Raw genomic sequence first — 26,479 nt, 5'->3', positions numbered from 1 at the left:
GTTTGTTTGTTTTGTTTTTTACTGTAAGAATGACAGCCAGGCATTACTGGCACTTAATGGGCAGAACAATAGAAAATTAGATAACCTACAATGCTGAGACTGTCCAATACATCAAAACATCATCCTTTTTGGGAGCCAGAGTTTTCAGTATGGGAAGGATACAAATATGGACTAGAGGAAGGCAAGGAAGAACCCTATGGGGATATACTGGAATTGGAAGTATTAGTATGAACTCATTATTTAAAAAAAATATATATGTATATGCATGGATGTGCACATCTGTATGCTTATGAGTTTACTAGAGGCCCTGTGCACGAAATTCATGCACTCGGGGGCGGGGGGGGGGGGGGTGGTCCCCTCAGCCCAGCCTGCGCCCTCTCGCAGTCTGGGAGCCCTCGGGGGATGTCTGACTGCCACAGAGGCAGAAGAGGCTCCTGCCACTGCCACTGCGCTCACCAGCAGTGAACTCAGCTTCTGGCTGAGCTGCGCTCCCCCTATGGGAGCACACTGACCACCAGGGGGCAGCTCCTGCGTTGAGCGGGATCAGGCCAAAACTGGCTCTCCAACATCCACCAAGGGGTCCCAGATTGTGAGAGGGCACAGGCCAGGCTTAGGGACCCCACCTGTGCACAATTGGGGCTGGGGAGGAATGCGGGAGGTTGGCCAGATGGGGAGTGACCATGGGAGGGCTCCAGGGCATGTCCAGCCCGTCTCGCTCAGTCCCAATCTGCCGGACCCCAGCAGCAAGCTAACCTACGGTCGGAGCATCTGCCCCCTGGTGGTCAGTACACGTCATAGCAAGCGGTTGAGCAGCCTTAGCATATCATTAGCATATTACGCTTTGACTGGTTGAACGGGCGACTGGACACTTAGCATATTAGGCTTTTATTATATAGGATGTATACATTCAACTGAATGGGCCAAGAAGCAAAAACTCCACAATGACAAGAGGACATCTAATATGCAGATCTTGGCTTCTAATACCATTAAGGAACCAGGATGCCTTGGAGAAAGAGTTGATACCCGGGCCAGAGCAGGAAAGGTACAAGATGAGCTTAAAACATTGAGAGTCAGCTTGAAAAGGCTCCTACTAGCCAAATATGGGACAAGAATGGTAATGAATCATTAAAAAGTAAAACAAGAGAAATCCACAATCCAGAAGATCAATATGATCATGAACAGATAAATATAATTCAAAGGAAGAAATGGGAAAGTAGGGAGGGCTCATGCTCACAGTAGAATACTGAGTGCTAACTAGTAAATGTGGAAGTATGACTGGAGTTGGAAAACCATCATTTTGCAATTGTTGTAATAAAGACTGATTCAGGCAAGATGCTTCAATAGATGCTAAATCTAGGGGGAAACCTTTGCTAACATGATATTTGCATATTAAAATATCTCTCCACAGATTGCCTATTAGTCATAATGGAGAAAAATCATAACTCTCCAGTGGGGAAATAAGACACACTTGACTAGGTGATCAAAATTAACACAGCCAGTGAAGGCAGATCGACAACAGGTATCTCTAGATGTGCCCTAAGATGGACAAAATAACACTGACAATATTCTGAGTAGGAAAGCATATCTGGAATCTAATCATAAGGAAACCTCAGACAAACCCAAAAAGAAGAATATCCTATTTAAAAAAGGGACTGGCTTCTTTAAAAATGTCAGGTCATATACACTAAAGCATTCAGGATAAAGAGCTGTAATATATGCAAAAAAAACTCTTCAAAAAGTAAAAAAAAAAAGTGTGCATACAGAGAATGAGAAAGCAAAAACAAATGGGTCAAAATGGTGACAATATGTAAATCTGGGGTAAGGGTCAGATGCTCTTTGTATTATTCTTACGATTTTTTTGGTAAATTTCAAATTATTTCCATATAAAAAGTTAAAAATATTCGATCCACATATCATGTATGACATGGCAGACATCCACACTATTAAAAATATCTGTTTATAATTAACAAAACTCCATTTTACATATAAAAACAAAGCACTTTGGGGGGCATAATTTGAAAATAAGCTGAATTTTCCATAAATGCAACTACTAGGTAAATTGAGGAAAGACAGCACTTTGATTCATTCAGAACTTTACCAAGAATTGTTCACCATTTTGTGAATAAAGCTGTCCGCACCTATGATAATGCTATAATACCAAATGGTATTTGACTTTGCTAACACACCACATCTGTATCCATCTGCATTTCTGTCTGTGGTTCACAGTGATTCTACATTTCAGTGCAAACATGTAGTTACTAATCTTCAGATTCTCCACAGCTCTGTTTTGGCTGGTTCCTGCCCATACATCCAATGCCAGGTCTCACAAATCAACTCTTGCTCTCCAAGGTAGACGATATAGCTAGCTATAAAAGAATCCTGCCTGCTCAAATTATGGGAAGAACCCATAAACACAGAGAGACTTTCTTCTTATTTAACATAAGCCAAAAAAAAAAAAAAAGAGAGAGAGAAAGAAATTTTTGGGAAAATATTAGATCAGCACTGGAACTGATCCACAAATTACATTATCCCCATAAAACTATCACCAATCATCTGATGTTATCACAATGATGTTATCTATAAAATATATATATGTAGCATGTACATTTCTATAAAATGATCATAGGGTCAGTGATTTCTTTAGGCTTTGTTATTTTATAAAAGAAGGGCTGCTATTAGTGTAATATAACATAGGGAACAGGAGCCTATAATGAGGAGCCTACTGCCTGAGAAGTGTTACCCAACTATTTTCCTTAAATGGTTTATATAAGATTATCACACTGCTTTCAAATCTATCTGTCATCTGGCAATGAAATAAAGGAGTAAAAAAGCTGTCTGAAGACCACAAGTTAAGAAATGATGATAAAAAAAGATGAAAGAGTATTAGCAGGTTTGGCTCAGTGGATAGAGTGTCGAATCCTGGGTCTGATTCTGGTCAAGGGCATATGCCGGGGTTGCAGGCTTGATTCCCAGTGTGGGGCATGCAGGAGGCAGCCAATCAATTTCTCTCTCTCACTATTGATGTTTCTATCTCTCTCTCCCTCTCCCTTGCTCTCTGAAATCAATAAAAATATATTTAAAAAAATATATATAAAACAAATTTTTCTTTGCAGATAACATAAAACAGAGGCTGCAGAGCAACTAACTAACTATACAATAAAAATGGACAAACACAAAAAAGAATTGTTTACATAACTTAGGAAGACCATTCATCAAGGCAAAAAAGAAATATCAGGATAACAAAAATGATTTTGCCATGTGTGAAACAAAAGTCTAATTCTTCTTAAGAGCTAAAATGTACTTATCTGAATTGGGTTATCATAAAAGCATCATTTCATAATACATCATATGAACATATTATCATAAACATACGGAGTGAGTGAAAATGACACACAGGTACCTACCGAGGTGACAGTCTTCTTTTTCTCTTGCTTCCCATTTCTGGCTGTCCACGTATGCTGCAGAAAGCAGACATCGTTTACCTGAGGAAAAAAGACAATTATCTCAACATTCATGGTTTCACAACAGGTTCAGTTTATATGCCTGTTTCGTTAAACATATCTTTGTAATATGTTCAATTTATTAGATTTAAAGATTCTAACATGATACTGTAACCAACATTGCACAGTTAACAATTCAGTTCCTGACAAAATGCACTCAACCTCTAACAAGTATAAGATACAGAAAACTAAAAAAAACCCAAAACAAAACAGAAAACTGAAAATTTATACAATAATGTTATGGGTAGAAATGCTGGTAATTTTGTTCCTTTAACTTTAGGCCTAGGAACCATTTGCTTCCATTAAATTATAGCCGAGGTAAGCCCTAGGACCCTTTGGAACTGAAAACATTTGCTGAACTGTTGCTTAACTCATTAATCGAAGGCCTCATAATCATTAGTTGCTCCTCAAAACATTGCCATGTGACTTAGATTGGCATATTTACCCTTATTTCACATAAAGCAAACAATAATATCTTACCCAGTAAACCAGCACCCTAGTGGTAAATAAGAGAAACCAATAAGCCAAATTTCAGGTAACTCACAAACTGGCATAGCTGTATTCCCAGTACCTAGCACAAGGGCTGGCATATGGCAATGCTCAACAAATGAGCTCAAATGAAAACCTTTTGTGCTTCAAAGGACACTATCCGGAAAGTGAAAGGAAAACTCACAGAATGAGAAAACATTTGCAAATCATTTATCTGATAAGGAATTTGTGTCCTGAATATATAAATAATTCTTACTACTCAAAATTTCTAAAGACAAATAACCCAACTGAAAATGGGCAAAGGATTTGAACAAATATTTCTAAAACAGGAAAAGTATGCACACACACACACACAAACATATATACATACATGCAAATGGCTAGCAAGTACATGAAAAGATGTTTAGTATCATTTGCTATTAGGGAAATGCAAAATACATTGAAATTCCACTTCATACCCACTAAGGTGACTATAATAAAAAAAGACAGATAGTAACAGTTGTTGATATAAATGTAGAAAAACTGGAACCTTTTACATTTCATGTGAAAATGTAAAGTAGTGCAGCCACTTTGGAAAAATTTGTCAGTTCCTTAAAACATAAACATGAAGTTACCATATAACCCAGCAATTCCACTCCTAGGTATATACCCAAGAGAAATGAAAGTGTGTTTCCACACAAAAATTTGTATAAAAATGTTCACAGCAATATTATTCAAAATAGCCAAAAAGTGGAAACAATGCAGATATGTTGAATAGATACATAAAATGGTGGTGTATTCTTATAATGGGCTATTATTTGGCAATAAAAAAAGAAATGAAGTAGATACATGACTACACCATGGATGGATCTCTACAACATAATGCTAAATGAAAAAGAAGCCAGTCACAAAAGACCAAATATTCTATAATTACATTTATAGGAAAAGTCCATAATAGACAAATCTATAGAGACAGAAAGCAGATTAGTGGTTGCCTAGATTTGGAGGGTTAGGGGTCAGGAAAACTTCAGGGAAGTTGGGGAGTAACTTACTAAGTTTGTTTTTATTTTGTTTTGTATTTTGAGGTGGTGAAAATGTCCTAAATTGACTGTGATGATGGCTAGAAGAGGGTGTTAGGTCCTTAGAGTGATATGTGAAGGATATAAGGAGTGACATAAGGACTTGACTTGCCATTGCTCACTTTGAAGATATTTGAGAAAGGGACCATCAGCCAAGGAATGCAGATGGTTTTTTAAAAGATAGAAAAGGCATGGAAGCAGATTCTACATCTCTTTCAACACTTTGATTTTAGCACAGCAAGACCCCGTGTCAGACTTTTGAACTACAGAACTGTAATATAATAAATCTGCATTGTTCTAAGCCAATAGTCGGCAAACCGCGGCTCGTGAGCCACATGCGGCTCTTTGGCCCCTTGAGTGTGGCTCTTCCACAAAATACCACGGCCTGGGCGAGTCTATTTTGAAGAAGTGGCGTTAGAAGAAGTTTAAGTTTAAAAAAATTTGGCTCTCAAAAGAAATTTCAATCGTTGTACTGTTGATATTTGGCTCTGTTGACTAATGAGTTTGCCGACCACTGTTCTAAGCCACCAAATTTGTGGTAATTTGGTAACCTGCTTATCCTTCAGCCAGTCAATATTTAACACAACCATTCTCTAACTTAACTATCCACTATAAGAAGAAATATTTTTCCATTTAATTCTGAAAAAAAAAAAAAATACCTCCAAGGACCAGAATTTCAAAGCTTAGAGAACACAGATTGGCTCTATCCCACACCTTAAGAAAGACAGACATTCCATTTTCTGTAAGCCTTTAAAAGCAGGATGTTCATCTTTCTGAGATGCTTTATAAGTGACACCATTTAAAGTTCTTTCCATCTCTGTATAGTAGTTGGAAGGTCTATATATTAACTCTGGAGTCAAAGAATTTCTATAAAGGTGGACAGAACAATACATTTGCTGTGAGTTTGTACAAAGTAGACTGTTTTTCCTCTCGTATCCTGTAATGGTTCAAGATGTTTTGATGACTTAAAGTCAGGCTCCTTATCAGCATTTTCAAATCTGGAGGGGTCTATAGTGCACTATCCTACTTATTTATATTACATGCCTACAGCCTCCATTTCCTAATCTCAAGACTCCTTTCATCTCTGGCCTAACCCAGTGCTTGTTTAATATAACTTCCTGTAATGATGGAAATGTTCAAATCTCAGCAGTTCCATGCAGTAGTAACTGGCCACAGGTGTCTAGTGAACACTTATACTGTAGCTAGTGTGACTAAGAAAATGAATTTTAAATTTTATTTAATTTTCACTTATTTGAATAGCCATATGCAGCTAGTAGCTACCACAGTAGAATAATAGCTCAGGTGTATAACCTACTGCAAGTTCACCAGTTCAAACTAAGACCAAAATGCTAACTGGAAATTCTCTCCCTTATCTAATCGCCATTCCCTTGTTAGAATGAATGATTGTCCCCCAAACATTCTAAGCAACACAATACCCTCCCTAATAGACCATCTAAGGTCTTGTTTACATCGAAACATTAACAAGCATAACTAAATATGCTTGTAAATAGCTACAACAGCTTGAGATGCCAGGCACTGTGCATACCACTGCACCAAATGTGTGGCATTACATATTTTTACCAGCTAGGTCAACCGGTTCATCCTCAGAAAACTTCCGGTGGCCAACTTTGTGATCTCACGTTGATATTTAATGGCTGTTCTGAAGAAGTGTGAGCAGGAGTGTATGTGTTGCTTTTCTATAGGGGCGAGAGGAGGAATGTTGGAAAGAGGAGATAATAGGCATTGAAACATCGATTGGGGTTATCTTAACCATATAATCATACACACTTGTCAGGATTTAGCTTCTGAAAATGTGAAAAAATATTTCTTCCAATGTCTTTATCAGCAGATCCATTAAACAGGGTTTGAGTGGGCTGCCATCCACTCAGATAGCCAAGTGCTTTAGAAGTAACGATTCCCATTCATTGTCTAAAGGTAGAAGACTCGCAAAGGAAGGTCAATCAAGAATCGTGTCCAAGGTCACCCGGTAAAGTGAGGTGAGTACACTGAAAACCTCTCCCACCAACTGAAGACCGGGGGTTCTGGCCCAAGTGAGGCGGTGAAGGGAACGCTAGGACGCCCCTCCCAGGAAACCTCAGCAGGGAGACAAGGTTCATAGCCCCAGGGGTGGACACATCTGGGCCTTTCAGGTTCGGCAGGAGGCAATCCCCCTAACACAAACCCAGCAAGTCCTACGCAAAAGCGTTCACGGCCAGACTTCCTCTGCTCTGTACACCTGCGGGTGGGCAGACACCGTTACTTCACGAAAGGAGATGGGTCAGAGACCCTACCTCCGCTTTCTGTGCCACCGAACATCCCAAAGGACTTCTCTAGCAGCAAGATCCCAGGAGCCTTCCCTCTCCTCTTCAAAGCCCATCGCTCCTTTCACTCAAGGAACAGAGTCCTCAGGGATCTAACGAAGCAGCCCCACGAAGGCAGCAGCCACCCACCTGCCAGGGACAGCTGAGGCAGAGGCACTTTCCGCGCCAGGAGGAGCCCGTGCCGCACCATGGGGGCCGCCATCTTGGAGTATACCAAGGCGGACGCCGACCGGGGGGGGTTGCAGGCGGAGGAAGGGGTGGGGCCCATCGCGCCTGCGCTCCGCCCCCCCCCCCCGGCTCCCGCAGTTGGTGCGGCCCGGGACGGCATGGCTGTCGCACTCAGGCCTACGAAGCAGGCTGTCCTGCGGGCGCTGCGCTCCTCGGTGTATGCTGGGGTGGGAGGCTCTGGCTCCGCCGGCTGCCGCTGCCCCCTCGGAGGTATCCGCGGGCTCGCGCCGTGAAGGAGGGGCGGGGTAGGACAGAAGGGACCTGTACACCTCCGCGGGCACCACGTTGGAGAAATAACAGCGCCACGGTCCCTTACTGGCCTGGAGCAGCCGAGCGTGGCTTCGCGCGAGTGTGCAACGATGACCCCTGGGTGTCGTGGACACCCATGTACCTGGGAACCCCAGGACAAACCGGGCCGGGGTCTTGACCTTGGTGCTGTGGTATCCCCCCCGTCCCCCTGGGGTGTGGTGCCCAGCAGAGTTTGGGAGCGGAGTCCCAGCTCTGCAGCTAACAATCTGAAAGACCTTGAACAGGTTCCTTCATCTGTACAATTAATTACCCCTTAATATCTTTGTGAAAATGAATTTGGGAATGCCGATGAGTGATACAGTCTGTAACACCTTGTATCGGGCATTATTCTAATGTTTTACAGTCATTCCCTTTCTTCTTACAACACCCAGTGACAGAGTATACCATTCTTTTCTCCATTTACAGGGGAGGAAACCGCAAGTATATCTAATGTGCGGAAGGTTAGAGGGAACTGGTAGGGGAGGGATTTGAACACAGGCAGCCCCACAGTAGGGTTCTGCTGTCACCCTTTATGTGGACTGGCTCTCCATACGGCAGTTATTATTGTTACCTTTTTAGTGCAGTGCCCAGAGCTCTTCTGGTGGTTGATTCTCTGGCCAAGCTCCACGCCACGCACAGCCTGGCATCCTAAAGAAGTGGTGATGTTTCCCAAAGTCATCTTTTCTGCTAAGTTGTGGCTAGTGATTTCTGATATATCTTGAGGTTACTGAGAGTCCAAATGAGAGAGGCCATACTCCTCTTTTCACAAATGACAGGACTGGGGATTCCAGTGGTCACACTATAGCTTTTTCCACTGCACTATATGCTTCTACCTAGATAAGCCAAAACAAGATGTTCCTGTTTTGCATTTAAACAATAGCCTTTAGTTTGTTTGTTTTAAAATGCACTTGTTGTCCCTTAAGCAGATGGTGAAAGTCTATTTGTCTCTCAGATCCCAGATTCCTGCCATCTCATCCCCATACACAATTAATCACTAGCTCCTTTTGCACACATAAACATAACTTGTCTTGCTGAGGATTTGCATTATCTGGTAGTTTGGAGATTTTTTTCCCCACAAGGGTGACTGTTATATTTGTACCTATCTAGACAAATTATTTATACTAAGTGAATCAGTTATTAGAAACAGTCATATTATTTGTGAAGTATAAAACAGTCAAAATGATATTACTCTTTTTCTTTCTCTGATTTTTAGCTAAAAGATATCTACTTACAGATAATATTGTGAAATTAAAAGAATTTCAGCAAAAGAAGGTGGCTATTGCATACAGTCTTCCTGGTACCAAAGGTAATTGAATCTGTTTTGTTAATTCTTACATTGTTCTGTCATTCAAGTTTTCTCTGTCTCTATCCTTATTCAGTCTCTCCTTCAATGTCTCAGAAAAATTGAGTTTCCTGGTCTACCCTGACATGCACCTTTCATCTCATTCTCTACTACTGCAGAGTCTACAGCTTTCCTTTTATCCCTTTATCCAGGACCCCAGAGAAATAATAAAACCAGTCCTCCTGATCCATGCCACTCAAAGGTTCAGGGATCAGCAGCAACTGGGAGGTTGATTGGAATGCCAAACCTCAGGCCCTAGACGATTTGTATGCACAATAAAGTCTGAGAGGAACTGCTTCAGGTGACTGGTGTTCACACTTTTTGATGCAACCTTTAGTAAAAAAATACACTTTATGTTACATCTCCAGTACCCATATACATCACTATCTATAAATGCAATAAAATGAAACAAAACAGTGCTATATGTGATGATGCATGTTCATATTTTCTACCCTGTGCTGGAGAAGTCAGTAGGCTAAAACAAAGATTTATTTTAAACATTAGCAAAATATTGACAGTTATTGAGGCTGGGTGATGGGCCCATGGGAGGTCAAACTACTTTTAGATAGTTTGAAAACTTTTATTATAAAAAGCTAAAAATGCAACGCTACCACGTAGGTGCTATTCCTTTTCAGCATCTGAGAAATCTTGTTGCATTCTTTCCCCCTCTCCTGCACATTGAGTTTTTCCCAGTCCTTTAAATTCCTTTATAAACACAGCAAGACTCTCCTCTCTTTTAATTACTCTTTTACTTACTTTCTTTTTTTTTTTATTGTCTAAAGTTTTACATATGTCTCCTTTTTTCCCCAATTGACCAACCCTGCTCCCCACCCCCTCCCAGCCATTCTCATCCCGGGCAAGCCCCCACTGCCCCAGTGTCTGTGTCCATTGGTTATGCTAATATGCATGCATACAAGTCCTTTGGTTGTTCTCTAACCCGCCCCCCTCCCCTACCATTTGTCTCTAGATCGATCTATTCTTGTTCATCAAATTATATTGATCATTATATCCCACATATGAGTGAGATCATGTGATATTTATCTTTCTCCAACTGGCTTATTTCACTTAGCATGGTGCTCTCCAGTTCCATTCATGCTGTTGTAAATGGTAAAAGTTCCTTCTTTTTTTATAGCGGCGTAGTATTCCATTGTGTAGATGTACCACAGTTTTTTAATCCACTCATCTGCTGATGGGCACTTAGGCTGTTTCCAAATCTTAGCTATTGTAAATTGTGCTGCTATGAACATAGGTGTGTATATATCCTTTCTGATTGATGTTTCTGGTTTCTTGGGATCTTTTACTTTCTTTATTAACTTTTTTTAAAAAAATGTATATTTCTTTATTGATTTCAGAGAGGATGGGAGAGGGAGAGAGAGATAGAAATATCAACGATGAGAGAGAATCATTGATCAGCTGCCTCCTGCACGCCCTCTACTGGGGATCAAGCCTGCAACCCGGGCATGTGCCCTTGGCAGAATCGAACCTGGGACCCTTCAGTCTGCAGGCCGATGCTCTATCCCCTGAGCCAAACCTGCCAGGGCCTTTATTCACTTTTTTAGCTCTTTTTCCTTTACTGTCAACTGTTTAAGAGCACCTATTTAACACTTCTTGCTGCTCTTCACTCAAAGTCCAGCCATCTAGAAATCAGTCTTCCTGCACTGCTCTGCTAATCATCTCTCTATATAAAAGCCTAATATGCAAATTGTCCCCACGAGAGTTTGACTGGGAGACCGATTGCTCGCTATGACGTGCTCTGACCACCCGAGGGCAGCATGAAATGAAGGAAGGCCCTGGCTGGCGGCCAGCAGCCGGGGAAGGGAGGCCCTAAGCTGGCAGGCGGACATCCCTCTCGCAGTACGGAACCCCTCACCCCTTACCACCTGCGTGCTCGCTGTTCCTTACCACTCGGCTTGCTGCTCCTTAGCGCTGCTGCGGAGGCGGGAGAGGCTCCCATCACTGCCGCTGTGCTCACCAGCCATGAGCCCAGCTTCTGGCTGAGCGGCACTCCCCCGGTGGGAGCTCACTGACCACCAGGGGCAGCTCCTGCATTGAGCATCTGCCCCTTGGTGTTCAGTGCACATCACAGTGACTGGTCATTCTGGTCGTTCTGCCGTAATGGTCCCTTAGGCTTTTATTATATAGAATAGATAGTCATGTGTTACCTACTCCATCACTGTTTTCAGGTAACTTTCTATAAATATATCTTGTCTTCTTGACTAGACTTTGCTCTTTTAGGGTAGGAACCATACCTCTTGTGTATGAATATGTGATAAGCACTTACATCTTGATTGATTAGTCTTAAAATACAAATTACATCTGTTGAAATTTTGGATTTTTAAGGTTTATTAAAAAGGACTAACAAGGCCCTAGCCAGTTTGGCTCAGTGGATAGAGCATCAGCCCTAGGACTGAAGGATCCTGGGTTTGATTCCAGTCAAGGGCACATCCCTCACTTGCAGGCTTGATCCCTGGCCCTAGTCAGGAGCGCATGCAGGAGGCATCCAATCCATGTGTATCTCTCCCATCAATGTTTCTCTCTCTGTCTCTCCCTAAAAGTCAATGGAAAAATATCCTCAGGTGAGGATTAACAAAAAACAAAACAACAAAAAGGATAATGAAGTACAAGATGTAAAGTCATCCCATTGAAATCTTTTATATTGGAAATTGCTTAGAACTATTTAATAGAACAAATCCTCTTAACTCTAAGAAGAAATAGAAGGAATGAAATTAAGAACAATAATGCCTGTGATTACTGGCAGTTACTCTCTGCTGGCTCTGTGCTAAATGCTTCATGTATATTGTCTCAGGATAACCCCATGAGGTAGGTGTCATGATCCTAACTTTGCACACGAGGAATCAGGTCTCACAGACGAGTGTCACCCCATAGCCTGCAAGTGGCAGAGCCTAGATTTCAGTCCAGGTCCTTCTATCGCTAAAACCTTTAACCATTATGTGGTTCTGCAAGTAAAGATGGGAGGGTCCACTACAGTATCTCAAACCCAGTGGGCCTTCCTTTCCTGTAAATCCAGAGCAGTATCTTCCTCAGCTTCCAGATCTTGCATTTTCAATGTATATTGTGCCATTTCTTTAAGCAGCACTCCTGCAAAGTTCTGAGCCTTGGAGCAATTCCTGTGGACTTTTCTCGGCAATTTCTGTTACTGAAAACAGCTCTGCCTTTTGGTGCCTGCCTTGCATCTCACCCCACATTCTGGCAAGAATACAGTTCCTTCCTAATGCCAAGAAGCTGTGTTTCCTTTTAGGGTGTGATGGTCCCCACAGTTGATCAGACGTAAGACAAGGGACAGAGACAGAGTATGATCACCTTGAAAAGAGTGACTTTTTTTTATTTACCCCTATGCATTCTATAGTCCCTCAGTATGCTAACTGAGTAGAGAGAGACCAAGAGGAATGAAAGAGAGGTAAAGATGGGCCAAATGAAAGAGACACAGAATCATGTGAGTCAACCACTGTGGCATGTACAACCCTCTTCAGTTCACATTTTCCTTTCAGTTTTTTTGCTAGTTGCCCTGACAATTACTGGTTTAGATATCTTGGTTACATTTTCTTTTTTCCCCTCTTATAAGTCTCCTACAGATACAGTTCTTTGGGCTAAACCTCTGGGATACTTTCAAACTAGTGTGCATAAGGATTACCAGATATTAAAAAGTAGAGGCCCAGTGCATGAAATTCATGCACTGGTAGGGTCCCTAGTGGCTGCCTTCTCCTGGCCGGCCCCCTCCCCCTGGTTGAACTCCCGGACAAACTCCCGGTTGAGGGGATAATTTGCATACTACGCTTTTATTATATAGGATACATATTCTTGTGGTCCTGTTCCCAGAGATTCTGTGTTGGAAAGTCTTGAGTGGGGCCTGGGCTTTGCCCCTGTGACACAGATGCTTTGTGTCACACACCATCTCTGACACTACTCGAGGGGACCAGCCCGTGATGGGAGCTGCGAGGCTGTGAGACCCTCTCAGTGGCCCTTTGCAGTGTGCCAGGTTCTGGCTTCCCTTCTCCCTGAGGTTAGACTGATAGTCCCAGTCAACCTCAGTGATGGTCACCCTACTGTGCTTTCTTCCAGAAACCTATTTAAGCAACTTGGAGGAGAAATTGACCCAGAACAAGCTCATCTTGAAGGAGGAGCTGAGAACCTTACTTCATTTATGTGAGTCCCGTGATGACGTGGAACTGGCTAAACATGTCATTTACAGGTGAGGCATTTCCTTAGAATTCTGCCGGCCTTTGTCTCATCTTACTCTGTTCCATTTCCTGAGCAATTTCATCCACTTCCAAGGTTAGACATCACCTATACACCGATGACTGCCAAATCTCTTGTCCCGATGCCTGCCCTGAGCTCTAGACATTCATATTCATTCTTCTAGCAAATACTTGCTGGGTTCCTACTACATGCCAGGTGCTGGGGATAGAAAAACAGATAATTCATGCCCCAAGAAATCAGCAGCCTACTCACTAACTCCACTTACACGTCCCTTCACATTCAACTTATGCAAATTTCTTCCTTTTGCTGTGTTTTCTATTGCACTGGCCAGTCTCTCAGGGCAGATATCTATGAGCCTCTTTCCCCTAATCTCATTTGCTTCCCTCCCTGACAGGATAAGAAATCTGACTGCTTCCACGTTCCTGGTGTCTCTCATCTCTAGCCTTCCTCTCTCTGTCCCTGTTCCCAGTGTCTTAGTTCAGGCCTCAGTTCTCTCACGTGTGTGACCAGTGGATTCCTAACTAGTCTCCCTTTTCCAGGCATATGCCTATTCTGTTGTGTCTGATCCCTTGTCAGAAGGAGCTCACACAAAATCATAGTCTGCTGTTAAGAAATCCAGCAAAGGTTTTGCTCCCTTGGGAGAAAATAATTTCAGAAATTAATATGATTCCTAAGAAATTAAGTTCATTGCTTCTTTTCGCCATTCTTTAAAGATCTATTTCTATACATGGGCCTGCATTTATATTATACATTTATAGGAATAAATATAAAGTATTTATATATAGAATACTGGAAGAATATATACCAAAAGTTAACTGTGGTTCTCTGGGAATTGCACATTTTATATTTTTTGTCTGTCTAAATGTGTACTTTTCTGATTTCTCCAACTTGTCTATAGTGAACATTAGCAATTTTATAATGTGAAAAAATTTGTAATTTTTAAAAAGGAAAATTAATAAGTACAGAAAAACACCAAAAAAGTAGAAAGAACAAATATATTCCAAGTTCTGCTGTTTCAGGTGTCTCTAGCTGCATAACAAACCAGAGCCAGAACTCTGGTTTAAACAGCCATTATTTATTATTTCCCAGAGCTCTGTGGGTCAGGAATTGAGGCCCGTCTCAGCTGGGCGGTTCTTTGTTGGTGTAGACTAAAGTCACTTGCTCATCTGCAGGTCACTGGGCGGGGCTGGAAGGTCCAAGAAGGCTTCACCTGCATTTCCGATGCTTCAGTGCTCCTCCACATGGCCCTCTCTCTCCTTGTAGTGTCTCACCATCCGTGAGTCTAGCTGGAGCTGCACTAGCCCATGGTCAGGTGGAAGCTGCAGGCCTTGTAGAGCTTCCCAGCAGGGGCACAGCTTCATTTCCGATGCATGCTCTTGGTCAAAGCAAGTGCCCTGCCAGCCCAGATTCACGGGGAGGGAAAGGATTCCACCTCAGGATGGATGGATGGAGCAGCTTGCTCATGCAGGGAGAGGAGGAATTGATGGTGGCCGTCTCTGGGCCTATCTACCACTTCTAAGAAACCACTGTTAATATCTTGATATACTCTTCACCCTTGAACAACACAAGACTTGGGGCACCGAAAAGTCACATATGACTTAAGTTGTAAATTAACATCGTGGATTTCCAACTGCAGATAGAAAATACATCCCTATCAATTATTTTCATACAAAGATATGATTTTGATAGGGTTTATTTTACATAGTTGTAATTATTACTGTGTATATATGTGTGTGTGTGTGTGTGTATATATATATATATATATATATATATATATATATATATATATATATATACACATATATATATATGGATATTTTCTTGTTTTCTAATTAGTATTATAGCATAAATGTTTTTGCTTGTTAATCATATGCTTAGGAATCATATTTTAATGGGTATACCATATTCCATTGTATGTTTGGTATTTTAATTAACTGTGCCCCTGCTGTTGAATGTCTAAATGATTTCTAACTTTTCATCAGTATAAATAATGCTATGATTTATACTGGTGAAACTCTATGCATAAAACTTATTCTTTATTTCCTTTTTGGGTTCAAAGGGAGTGAACCTTTTAAAGCTTGTCAGAATTACAAGCTGCCAGCTTATTTTCCGAAAGTTATTGTGGTTAATAATCACACTATACCAGCAAACCTAATTCTATTATTTTTAATGATTAAGTTAAAACCATTAAAAATAAGAGTTGTAAGCTAAGTAAAGAAACTAATCTTATGTAGTTGAATCATTTAAGACCCTCTGGATAGCTTTACTACCCAAAGCTATCAGATGTTTAAAAGAGAAATAAAGCAGGATAAAAATTTGAACACTCTTTCCACTCTGTTTTTCTTGTGAACAATCAAAGTATGACTCATCTTTCCTTTATTGATGCTAATAACTCTGCTCAGTTGCTGCCCTTCACTCCACTTGTGGACAGCTGGGCAAGTGGGAAGGTGGGTGGGCCAGGGCCTAGCCAACCCGTCCCCTCTCTTCTGAGTCAGGCGGCCCAGGGCTGGGGAAGAAGGATAGGGAGCTGAAATAAAAGGCCTTTATTGGGCCAAAAGTGATGAGCAACCTAATCCCATCCTAATAGTGACCATATTGGTTTATAGAGGGGTTTTTAGATCCTCTAACTGGACTTTGAATTAGAATGAATGCCATTGAAATTGTTTTGTTTTGTTTTTAATCAGGCATAAGTTTCTCATGAGACTGTTTACTGAAATATATTGATTATTAAAGATGTTTTCCTCAGCATGTCTTATATTTTATATGGAAGACTAGCTGTGTGCCAGCCATATTGCCTCATTTAATCCTCACAAAAACTATGAGTTCTCTTCTTAGCTCCATTTTACAGATAAGGAAACTGCAGCCCGAAGTGATTAATTAATCTGCTAATGGTTACACAGTTAATAAGTATGAGAGCTGGGATTTGAACTGTTATTTTGGAATGAGAGTCTAAAAATTCTTATTTATTACACTACATTGCCTTTTAATAACTTATTTTTCCAGTTTTATTGAAGTATGATTAACAAAAATTATATATATTTAAGATGTAACAACTTGATGCTTTGATATAACTTAATTCTTAACTGTTGTAATGAATCAGTGAATATTTTTGTAGCTTCTATAATTGGAATTTGAAATGTATCTTTAAAAATACACATTGCCATTCTATTTGGCAGTGTATAAGCTTAGGAAGGACTATGACTTTCCTCAGTGATTTCAGCAGGTTAAAGAATATTCTGTTATTTATTTTTTAAATCTTTGTTGTTTAAAGGATTACATATGTCCCCCTTTTTTTCCCCATTGACCCCTTATAGCCTGCCCCTGTCCCTTCACCACCGTGTTGTCTGTGTCCATGGGTTATGCTTATATGCATACAAGTTCTTTGGTTGATGAGTATTCTGTTTTTTTTAAAGTCAGAGCTGCCCCTGTGGTATTTGGGATTTGTTCACATAATGAATGAATCTTTCTAAAATCTGATTTACATGTAATCATGAGGTACTTGTTTTGTTACCAGACTGTCTTCTTAGTGTCTAAGGCACAGAGAGTTGGCTATTGAAAGTGAAGTGGTGCCAGCAGTTTGCAGTGCTGTGGCTCTAACGGGCAGGCTGGCCTCCAGAAGAAATCTCAAGCCACTCTCTTTGAAATTTGCCTTTTCCTAAACCTGAATTTTCAGCTCACATATGCCTTTCCCAAGGTGAGGAAAACAGAGATTGGTATAAACTGTAAAATGCACCTGTGGGTTATCTGCCATCCTAGATGTAGAGGAAGCAGCCTTGACAGGGACAGAGCTGCACCCTACCCCTTTCCCTTGCTCCTCTCTAGTTGGGCCTGTACAGGGACAGTGCATTCTGATGGGCTCACAAATGCAAGACCCCTGCTGTTCTCTGACATACGCTCCCACTCAGTCAGTCCTATTGGTTGTTGGTAAAGTGAGAAGATGATTACAATGTACATTTTCCTCTCTTTTATTTCACAGGGTGAGTGGGCCTCCCACACACCTTGTTCATTTATTTGTTTCTTTAAATACCTAGGGTATTTCTGCACTCCAGGATTCCTCTGATTATCTTCAGCTCTGCAAGCTTCCCCTCCAGACTGTGAGAGGACCTCATTTTTTGTTGTGTCCCCAGCACCTAGCCAAGTGCATGTCTAGGTCTGTCAGTTCCTTTCCCTGCGTCCCGTTTGGCTCATTGAATCATTTTTATTAACAGGTACTATGTAGAGAACAGAAATGTCACATTGGGAGAGTATAAGTTTGGACCACTTTTCATGAGGTTGTGCTACGAGTTGGATCTTGAGGACTCCGCAGTGGAGCTCATCAAAGACCAGGTGATTGTCTTCTGATTGCCTTTCCTGCCAATGTGATTTCCTTGTGCTGAGAATAAGGTGTTTTTAATGTTAGAAAAGGCATCTATCTCCCATATACACATTTTTATTAGAAAAAGGCTGCTGGGCTGAATGAATGAGCTCTTCCCCGCATTTTTAAGGTTTCTCTGGAGTCAGTTCCTGTGAAGAGGTATAGGTCTCTTTATACAGATGTGGAAGAAGTGTAAGTACAGATTGCAAGGTATCTGCCTACCTTGGATGTGTGTCCACCTGGGACTGACATCCTCCTTTTGAGGAGCTTTTGCTGCGGACAGTTTAAGACAAGTTGCCGTTTAAAGATTGCCTTTCCTGTCCTTCACCTGTGCTTCTCTCCTCTTTTTGTACTTTACTTCTGGTTGAAAGCCACGTTGTAAAGGGCTTTTCCCTTTTTAAAATGCTTTCACATCTTCCAATTTTCTTTTCCTAAAAACAATAACAGCAATAATTATTTTTAAATTACTTATTGGATATTTACTATGTCCTCGGCTTAAGCACTTTATATGTTTCATCTGTTTCCCACAATAGCCCTGGTGAGCGAGCTACTATTATTATTTATATTTTACAGATGAAGAAACTGGGACTCTGAGACAGTATAAATGTATCTATTGTCAGAAGCATTGGTTAAATTTGGGGGCTGGGGCTGGCCACCTGGGACATGTTAGTATTTTTAGGGACCGCCATAACTAAGTTGTCCTTCTGCCTCTGTTTTTCCTATAAAGGGTTCTGTCCGTGGTGGAGCTGTTAACTCTCGGCTTGCCCCTCTTTTAAGAATACCCATGCATTAGAAAGATGACCATAGTATATTAGTAAGCAGAGAAAAGGTAGTTTCAGAACAGTATGGAGTAGTTTGAGCCCCTTTTATTCTAAAAGAAGAAATATACATACATATTTACTTTCAGTGTATATGTATTAAAAATATGGAAGGATAGACACTGAATTGCTGTTTATCTTTAGGGGATAAAAGTGTAGGAAATTCTCATTTTTTACTTTAAACAGTTCTGTATTATTTTACAATAAGCAGGTCTTAATGTTGTAATTAAAAGAAAACAAAAGTTTTACTATAATAAATCATAGCCATGAGTATAGTGACAAAAACAAACAGAAAGTGAATGTAAGGTTTTGTTATTGTTTTTAGTTACCTGTGTGTGAAACATTCAGGAATGAGTGAGTTTCCTGGAGTGGGATAAACTGGATTCCAGTCAAATGACATAAAACCTAATCCTGCTTCCACCTAACTTGTTATGTCCCCTCCCAGAACCCTGTGGTGTGGCCAGTGCACTAGCCACTAGTATCTCTGGAGCCTTTGGACTGTGGCTATATGTGTAAAAGTAGGTTTCCAGTTGTTCATTTGGAAAATAATAATAAATAATAATACAGGAATAAACTGGTTTGCGAACTCACAACTGTAAATCTACTTTTGCCCCACCCTGTACATGATGTATTTCAGATATTTGGTATAAAAAGGAGAATGTAAAATACTTTTTAATGATTTTTTTAAAGTATTGTCTACATGTTGAAATTATATTTTGGATTTAGTGCATTAAGTAACATTATTAAAACTGATTTTACGTATTTTTTACTTTTTTTAAATGAGGCTACTTGAAAATTTAGAATAACATACATAGCTTGCACTTGTGGCTTGCGGTATTTTTCTATGGACAGGGCTGCTCTGACGGCTTCCCATCCCACTTAGAATGGAACTCAGACCCCTCATCATTATCTAGCGGGCCCTTTATGGTATCTCATCTCCTGCCACCCCCCCTCGCTCACTTCATTCTGGACCTTGTTCTTCCTCAGACATGTCAAGCTCCTGGCCTGAGACTGGAATGCTCTCACCTGCATCACTGAGCCTTTCTCCTTTACTGCATCGAGGTCTCTTCTCAGAGAGCCTTCCCTGAGCCCCTCCCATCACCTTCTCTGCCCCTCTGTCCTGCTCCATCCTTCTTCGTGGCTCTCATTGATACTTTAAGCTCCATTAGGTGAGAAGCCCCACTGGTGTCCAGGGCAGGCTCTGTGTCTTGTGTATCATTTGTTGCTCTCAGCACCTAGACAGGAGCTGCACAGTGGGCTCTCAGACAGGACAAGCTGGAGCGAGGCATCCAGCGGCACATCTGAATAGCATGGCATTCAAGGTGCTGAGGAAAAAACGTTGAGAACGTTTAAAAATGTTTGAGTGAATTATTATTCACTAAATAATAATTATGATGATTAAAGTGAATTATTTTTTAAAAAATGAACAATCAGCTCTGTTTTATTTGTTTGCCAAAGAAGTTACTTTAGACATTCCTGCCTTAGTCCTCAACTGTACTTCTAGCTGCCATTTCATGTTATTATGCTGCCACCCAGGTCCCAGGACCACCCCACCAGGGTTGATTGGCTTTCTTTTCTCCTAAACATGGCAGAACCACCGTTCATGGAGATGTTTTTCACCGTATTTCTGAAGAGATCTCTTACCAGACCTCTTGCCTCTTGTTAAGTATACCCATTGTCAAAGGCATGACACCCAATAGAGTGGGCAGCATTTAAATTTTTTTGTAAAAGAAATCCTTGGTGTATCAGAAACTTATTAGAGAATTCAGGAGGCCCAGTGAGTAAGGTGTGCACAAAAATAAGTCCTGGACAGATAGGTGCAGTATAAGGATAATAATCCCTTAGTAGTTTTAAATTTTAAACAAACTGTATTGTTTTTCTTCATTAGCAATTACGAGGTTTCTTCTCAGACTCTACATCATTCAATATTTTGATGGACATGTTATTTATCAAAGGCAAATATAAAAGTAAGTATTGTAATTTATGTTTGCTGAAAAATTCTGCTCTCTTTGCCTGTATACCCATTAGAGAAAGCAATGGACCATACAAAACTGATCTTAACATTCCTGATGAGTACCTGAGTTAGAGAGACTTCATTCTTTATGTGTGAAAACATTGTTGCATCTTATGTCATGCCTCAACCTTTTGCACTCAGATGTCGAGTGTGACTCGACACGGTTAGCATCGGTAGCAGCTCGTATGTCGAGCCACACTCGACACGTAGTTTCACCGCGGGGGGAAGGGGGGTTTTTGTCTATTTTTCCAGTATCTTTTCTTGTTTTCATTAGCATGAAAGGACAAGTAAAATGTAAATGCCATCTCAACTGATGCCACCACCTAAGCTTCACCAATGGCATCTTCAAAGGCTATTTGTTTCTAAGACACATCAGTCACATGAAAAAGGTTAGACCAGTACACTAACTTCCAGGGGTAGATTATTATCCACTAACTTAGAGCAACGTTTAGATGGAAAGCTCCATATAATCACACCTCACCCTAACAAAAAACACAAAGATTGTGTTGTTTGTTCTAACAGAAAAATCAAAGGAGGAAGAAGAGAGACGATTTATATTTGCGAAACATGTGAATGTAAACCAGGTCTTCATGTGGGTGAATGTTTCAAAAAATATCACACCATGAAAAATTATAGAGATTAAAATTACTCTTTGAATGTATCAATAATTTGAAATATAAAAAAATCCAAATAAATAAGTTTGTATGAAAAGAAACTCCAGTTTTTTATTCTACTGCCGTGCTTTGTAAAATCGGGGTTATTTGAAAAATTAAATCCCGAGTAGAATAAAGGAATCGAGAAAAAAGCAAGCGAGTGCAAAGGGTTAAACTAAACACCCCAGATTTTACTTTTGCTGACATTATAATAGGTTTTTAAATATTAGTTCTTCCTGTGTCGTTAATTTTGAAATTAAGTTCATTGCTAAATGACTTTGATAAATAGCTTTGATTGTGCTAAATACACCTTTTAGTGGATGGTGCTGATTAGAACTCTGCGTATCAGCAGTAGAGGACTCTGAATTCACTTGACTGTACTTAAGAGCCGGCCCTCTCCTGACTTTCGGCAGGTGCTTTGGAAGTATTGATCGAGATGAAAAACCAAGATGTGAAGTTCAACAAAGATACCTATGTCCTTGCTTTTGCAATTTGCTACAAACTGGTAAGATTATCTCCTATTAAGCTTTAGAACATTGTGGATAGTGTTTGAAAAAGGATTTGTTATTTTTTTTTCTCTGCAGTAAAATTCAGTTCCTCGGAAATCAGTTTTCCATCTGGTGCAGATATTTCCATTTTAAATGTGTTCATTTTTAGAAAACTTAAGTTAGCCATGTCAGACAGTTTTATTATGGGAAAAGCAATTTCATTACTTTTACCCTTCCCTGGAAATTGTATAGATAGTGAAACAAGAAACAGTGTGCTGGGGTCAAGCTCTGCTTTCGAGTGGTCTTGCTACAAGGCTCTTGCTGGACTCTGCTAGACCAGTCTTCTCTGTGGCCCTCGCCCGTGGAAACCTTACATCCTTCATTGGCAAACTCAAGGGCTACTTTGTCCTCATCTGTGAATTTATCTGTAATCACCTAAGTTGGAATCTCCTCCAACATCCCTAATGCTAAGCTATTTGTCATATATGTGACACTTGTAACACTGCCCACTGTTATACCACTAGAGTATAAGCTCCTTAAGGCCTCTTGGTATGCCAGCACCTAACACCGTGCCTGGTACACAACCAGTCTTTAATAAATGTATGTGACATTAAAATGAACTCTTTGAGGAAAGCATGACTTATAAGTCCATATGTCATTACTATATCAGGATTGTTTCTTACACAGAGAAACTGTTTCTTCATTATTTAATGAATGATCATTGAAATAGTACTTTGACTAAGATTCCATGCTTAACAATAGTCATTCCTGCCATTTAAACTCTGGAAACTTAGCAAAACCTTTTCATGTGAAAACAAAGGAACACCAGGCAAGGTAGAAGAAATGGGCCATTGGACTTCCCTGAAAGGTGAAGCAGTATCAATTTTCCCAAACAAGAGAGATAGTTGGGTTGCAGTGGAAAGAAAACTAACGTGGAAATTGAGAAACTTGGAGTCTAGTCTCAATTTTAGCATTAACTGGCTTTAAGCTGGTCACTTTCCTCATTTGTGAAATGAGGGGCTTGGGTTCAGGGGTCAGCAAACTTACTCTGTAAAAGGCCAGATAATAAATATTTTGGACCACATGTAGTCTCTGTCACATATTTTTTGTGTTTTTATAAACCTTAAAAGGGTAAAAAACATGTTAGCCATAGGCTGGATTTGGCCTGAGGGTCATAGTTTGCTGGCCCCTGGGTTTTTAGATGCTCCTTTCCAGGCACACCTTCCTGTGATCCTGTGAAACAAGCCAGCAGAACTCACCGCGCGTGAGCGTCAGCTGTTCAGCACGGTGACACCCAGTTTTCTGACCTTAGAGAGGCCTCCCTGAGTGTGTACTGAAGTGGGGAGAATTTACTTCTACCACTGACTTTTCTCCCCTGTGCTGTGCCCAGGAATAACGTGTTTCACTCAGTGGAAACTGGAGGTGAAAATCAAACTCCTCAGCCATTCCGAGTTCCAGGCCAGTTCTGGGAACTGTCCTCTCTCGTCAAGTTCAGGATTTACTGTAGGATTTGAGTTGTGTCATGGCAGTTGTACATAGATGCAAAGCTGATGCCGCTCTCATAACCTAGTCTACCTATAGCATGAACCAAGGAGAGGATTCAGCTTTCCCATTGCTGTCTGCTGGCTTGTGCTTCATTCACATTCTTGGAGGGGTTTTTATTTGTTTGTTTTTGTTCTTAACTTTTCTGATTTTCTGGGATTCTTTCATGATTAATGTTCAAATTGGTGTTCATGGTTTCAGATATTTACTTACGTGGATATGTTCAGATTGGAGATCCCCTCAGGAAAAGTTGTCCTGTGTTGCTGAGCTTTCCTCTATTATGTGATACAGAAGCAGGCCGAATCTTTATACTTTTATGTTATGGGACTGATGTGTAAAAACACATCCACCCAAGGTGAAACTGCCCCAAGTCAGAAAATTGACAAAGAGCTTTAAAAATAAAGTTAGTTTAGATTTGAGTTGCTAACATATAGTTAACCTGGTGTATTTGTGAATAGTCTATATGGTTCTTAATCATTTAATGGGCTTGAGATAGGCTCTGGGATATTCTTGCAAAAGGAAATCTGAAATACTGAGCACTGTTAATCATTTTATTCAACTTAAAACTTCATGGCATTTATTGATTGAACAATCGCATCTCCTTCTAGAATAGCCCTGAGTCTTTTAAAGTCTGCACCACATTAAGGGAAGAAGCCCTGATCAAAGGAGAAGTCCTTCCCAGGAGAGCGTCCTATTTTGCTGTGGCACTAGCTCTGAATCAGGTAAGGCTTCGGGGTGCCCATATGTGAATTGGGAATGGGAAGGATGTTACCACTTTCATTTCTTTTATTTATTTTTCCCTTCTGGCTGTATCAAAGAAAATAACAAGACCAATGCCTTTGGTGCCATGGCAACCTGCATCTATACCCATGCCTCCAAAGAATGTTTCCATTTACAGTTAAGGGCATGACATGCATTGCTGTTTTGAAGGGGCTGGCTAAGATCTTATGGAGGGTCAATGGCCTCTGAGAGAAATTTCTCGAGTAATGAAAATGAAAATTTTAAGTAATCTGTTTACTATGTGATGTTCTTAGAGAAAGTATAATTTAATGTTCTCCAAAGCTGAAACACCTCAGATGACTGAGGACTCCCACAATGAGCCCATTATGGAATTGGGGTCCATCATACAGTTCATAGTTAGACCCAAGTACTCTTATTTGGAAAATACTTTAGCGATCTTTTAGCCTCCCCCTCTCACCGGACAAATGGAAACAGCTGAGGCCCAGAGAGAAGACAGGACTCCCTATCTTCACACCTCAGTGAAGGAGAGTTAAAGCTGGAACCCTGGAATACCTCCCTTAAAGAGCCCCTCCCAAGATGTCCTACTCCAAAATCTAAGAAAATGTGAACTATTTTACACTACAAATATACACAGGTTTTATTCTCCCTGGCCATTGGGAATGGGCATGGAATTCGTTTTCAATGAAATGTCTCTTTGCTGCTGCCATAGTGACAAACTGCTTCCTGCAAATATGGCTTATCTATATAAGTCCTTGATTAGCTTCATCTTTGCCACCAAACGGATCCAGAGAACTTCTCATTACTAGTCCTAAACTCTGTTACCATAATTGTAAATGGGAATTTAGGTTTTGTACTTCAGGTTGTGCCCCTCAACACTGAGAATTACTCTGTGGGCTCTTTCTGAGAAAGGCAGCAGTGGTCTCCTCTCGCTGCTTCTTTAGACAACCTGTGCTCCACCTCCAGGATTCCCACCTCTTCTGTGGTCTGAGGTTTCTGCTATGCTCTAATTATGTCAGAGATTGTCAAAGATGGGTATGGTGTTGTTGTTTTTAAGCTCATTCCAGTGGGAGAAAGGGAAATGTAAATTTTATGCCTCCCTCTTAAAAATTGGAACTTTGGTAGGGTATTAAAACATTTAGTAACATGACACTGTTGGACACATTTTATAGAATGTGCATTCTTGATTACCAAAAAACTCTTTTTCTTTGTGGATCTCAAAACCCTGGTGCACCACAAACAGGAATATCCCGACATCTATAAATGATCTTTATGATAGCAGTGTAATGTTCATGTGACTTAGGGTATGATTTATTTTTCTTCTTTCCAGAACCAAGTGGAAAAAGCTGCATCTATTTTTTCTCAAGTCATGATACCAGAAAGCATAATCTGTGCTAATTTAAATGTAAGTGACTTCTTTATGGTTTAAAGAAAGGCTAGAAATGTACTAAAATGATGTTTAGAGTTTTTGTCTGTGCACAATGACTTGATCTCCCAAGGGCTTCATTCATTTTATTCATTTATTGAGCTCTGTGAAAGTTACAGTATGGCCCCTGTGAGAGGAGTCAACACAGCCTTTGCTTCCAGGAGTTTGTTAATAGGTGGGAAATGTAGATATGCTCGGATATTAGACATGGCTAAATGCTACAGGTATTAACACATGACTACAGAAGGTGGTAGATGTAGAGAGAAGGGAGATAGACCCTCCAGTCTCTTTACTAAGACCTGAGAGAAACCTGTGTGCAAATTGTATCTTATCCATGTACCTAACTCATGGAGTATATCTGTGCTGTATAAAATAGTGCTCACTCAATAAAGGTCTGTGTTCATTCTCATGCTGCTAGCTAGCCATGGCCCATCTGCCCTGGTGAATAGAGTCACCTACCCCTTCCTGTCCCAGGACTGGGTGCCTAAGCAGAAACTGCAGGTCAGAGTGAGTGGGTAAGCCTGAAAAGCTCAGAGGCTCAAGCAGGTCTTGGAGGCCAAGGTGGCAAAGGTCCCGAATCCAGAAGTCAGGCCATTTGAGCAGCCAGTAAGCCAAACAGACTTGGGAGACTCCTCTTCCAGCAGGTGCCATATGTATTTTACCTTCCGTGCTTGCTACTGGATATGGGCAGCTCTGGGGATCCCAAGTATGTAACCGCCTGAGAGAGCGTGGCCTGCAGATACCCTCGTTTCATGATTGGACAGGAGTAGAATTGCTAGGATTCCAAGTGGTTCATAGCATCATAGGAAAGAAATACAGGCGAGTGTGGTGAGAGGAGTTTTATGTGGACTATTAGAGTTGATATGAGTTTGTGGGGATCAATGATTGGTGGTGAGATGTTGAAGGGAGTGAGATTGGCAGGATTTTAATATAATTTAGCTAAGGTACCATCCTATATACTTTATATTTGTTGGTTTACTTTATACAACATTGTCAGGACAA

At 40.7% G+C, this 26,479-nt stretch overlaps 2 protein-coding genes across 2 annotated transcripts in view; one reads left to right on the top strand and one right to left on the bottom strand.

Annotated features, from left to right (window-relative positions):
• MRPS27 (mitochondrial ribosomal protein S27) overlaps positions 1–7,584 on the bottom strand; it is an 82,464-nt gene extending 74,880 nt beyond the window's left edge. Inside the window, exons 1-2 of the mRNA XM_079793241.1 lie at positions 7,498–7,584; positions 3,405–3,482 (exon numbers count right to left, since the gene is read on the bottom strand). Of these exons, the coding sequence (XP_079649367.1) occupies positions 3,405–3,482; positions 7,498–7,570 (151 nt within the window). The 5' untranslated portion in view covers positions 7,571–7,584. The remainder of the gene's footprint in view (positions 1–3,404; positions 3,483–7,497) is intronic.
• A 92-nt stretch (positions 7,585–7,676) lies between these two features.
• The window catches only part of PTCD2 (pentatricopeptide repeat domain 2), a 29,711-nt gene continuing 10,908 nt past the window's right edge, over positions 7,677–26,479 (top strand). The window contains exons 1-8 of the mRNA XM_079795500.1: positions 7,677–7,806; positions 9,098–9,190; positions 13,307–13,436; positions 17,653–17,770; positions 20,505–20,583; positions 21,697–21,788; positions 23,922–24,035; positions 25,382–25,456. Coding sequence (XP_079651626.1) covers positions 7,695–7,806; positions 9,098–9,190; positions 13,307–13,436; positions 17,653–17,770; positions 20,505–20,583; positions 21,697–21,788; positions 23,922–24,035; positions 25,382–25,456 — 813 coding nt within the window. The 5' untranslated portion in view covers positions 7,677–7,694. The remainder of the gene's footprint in view (positions 7,807–9,097; positions 9,191–13,306; positions 13,437–17,652; positions 17,771–20,504; positions 20,584–21,696; positions 21,789–23,921; positions 24,036–25,381; positions 25,457–26,479) is intronic.

Source organism: Cnephaeus nilssonii (assembly GCF_951640355.1).
Source record: "Cnephaeus nilssonii genome assembly, chromosome: 2".
Classification (NCBI taxonomy): Eukaryota; Metazoa; Chordata; class Mammalia; order Chiroptera; family Vespertilionidae; genus Cnephaeus; species Cnephaeus nilssonii.
This window is presented reverse-complemented; position numbering and strand designations above follow the sequence as displayed.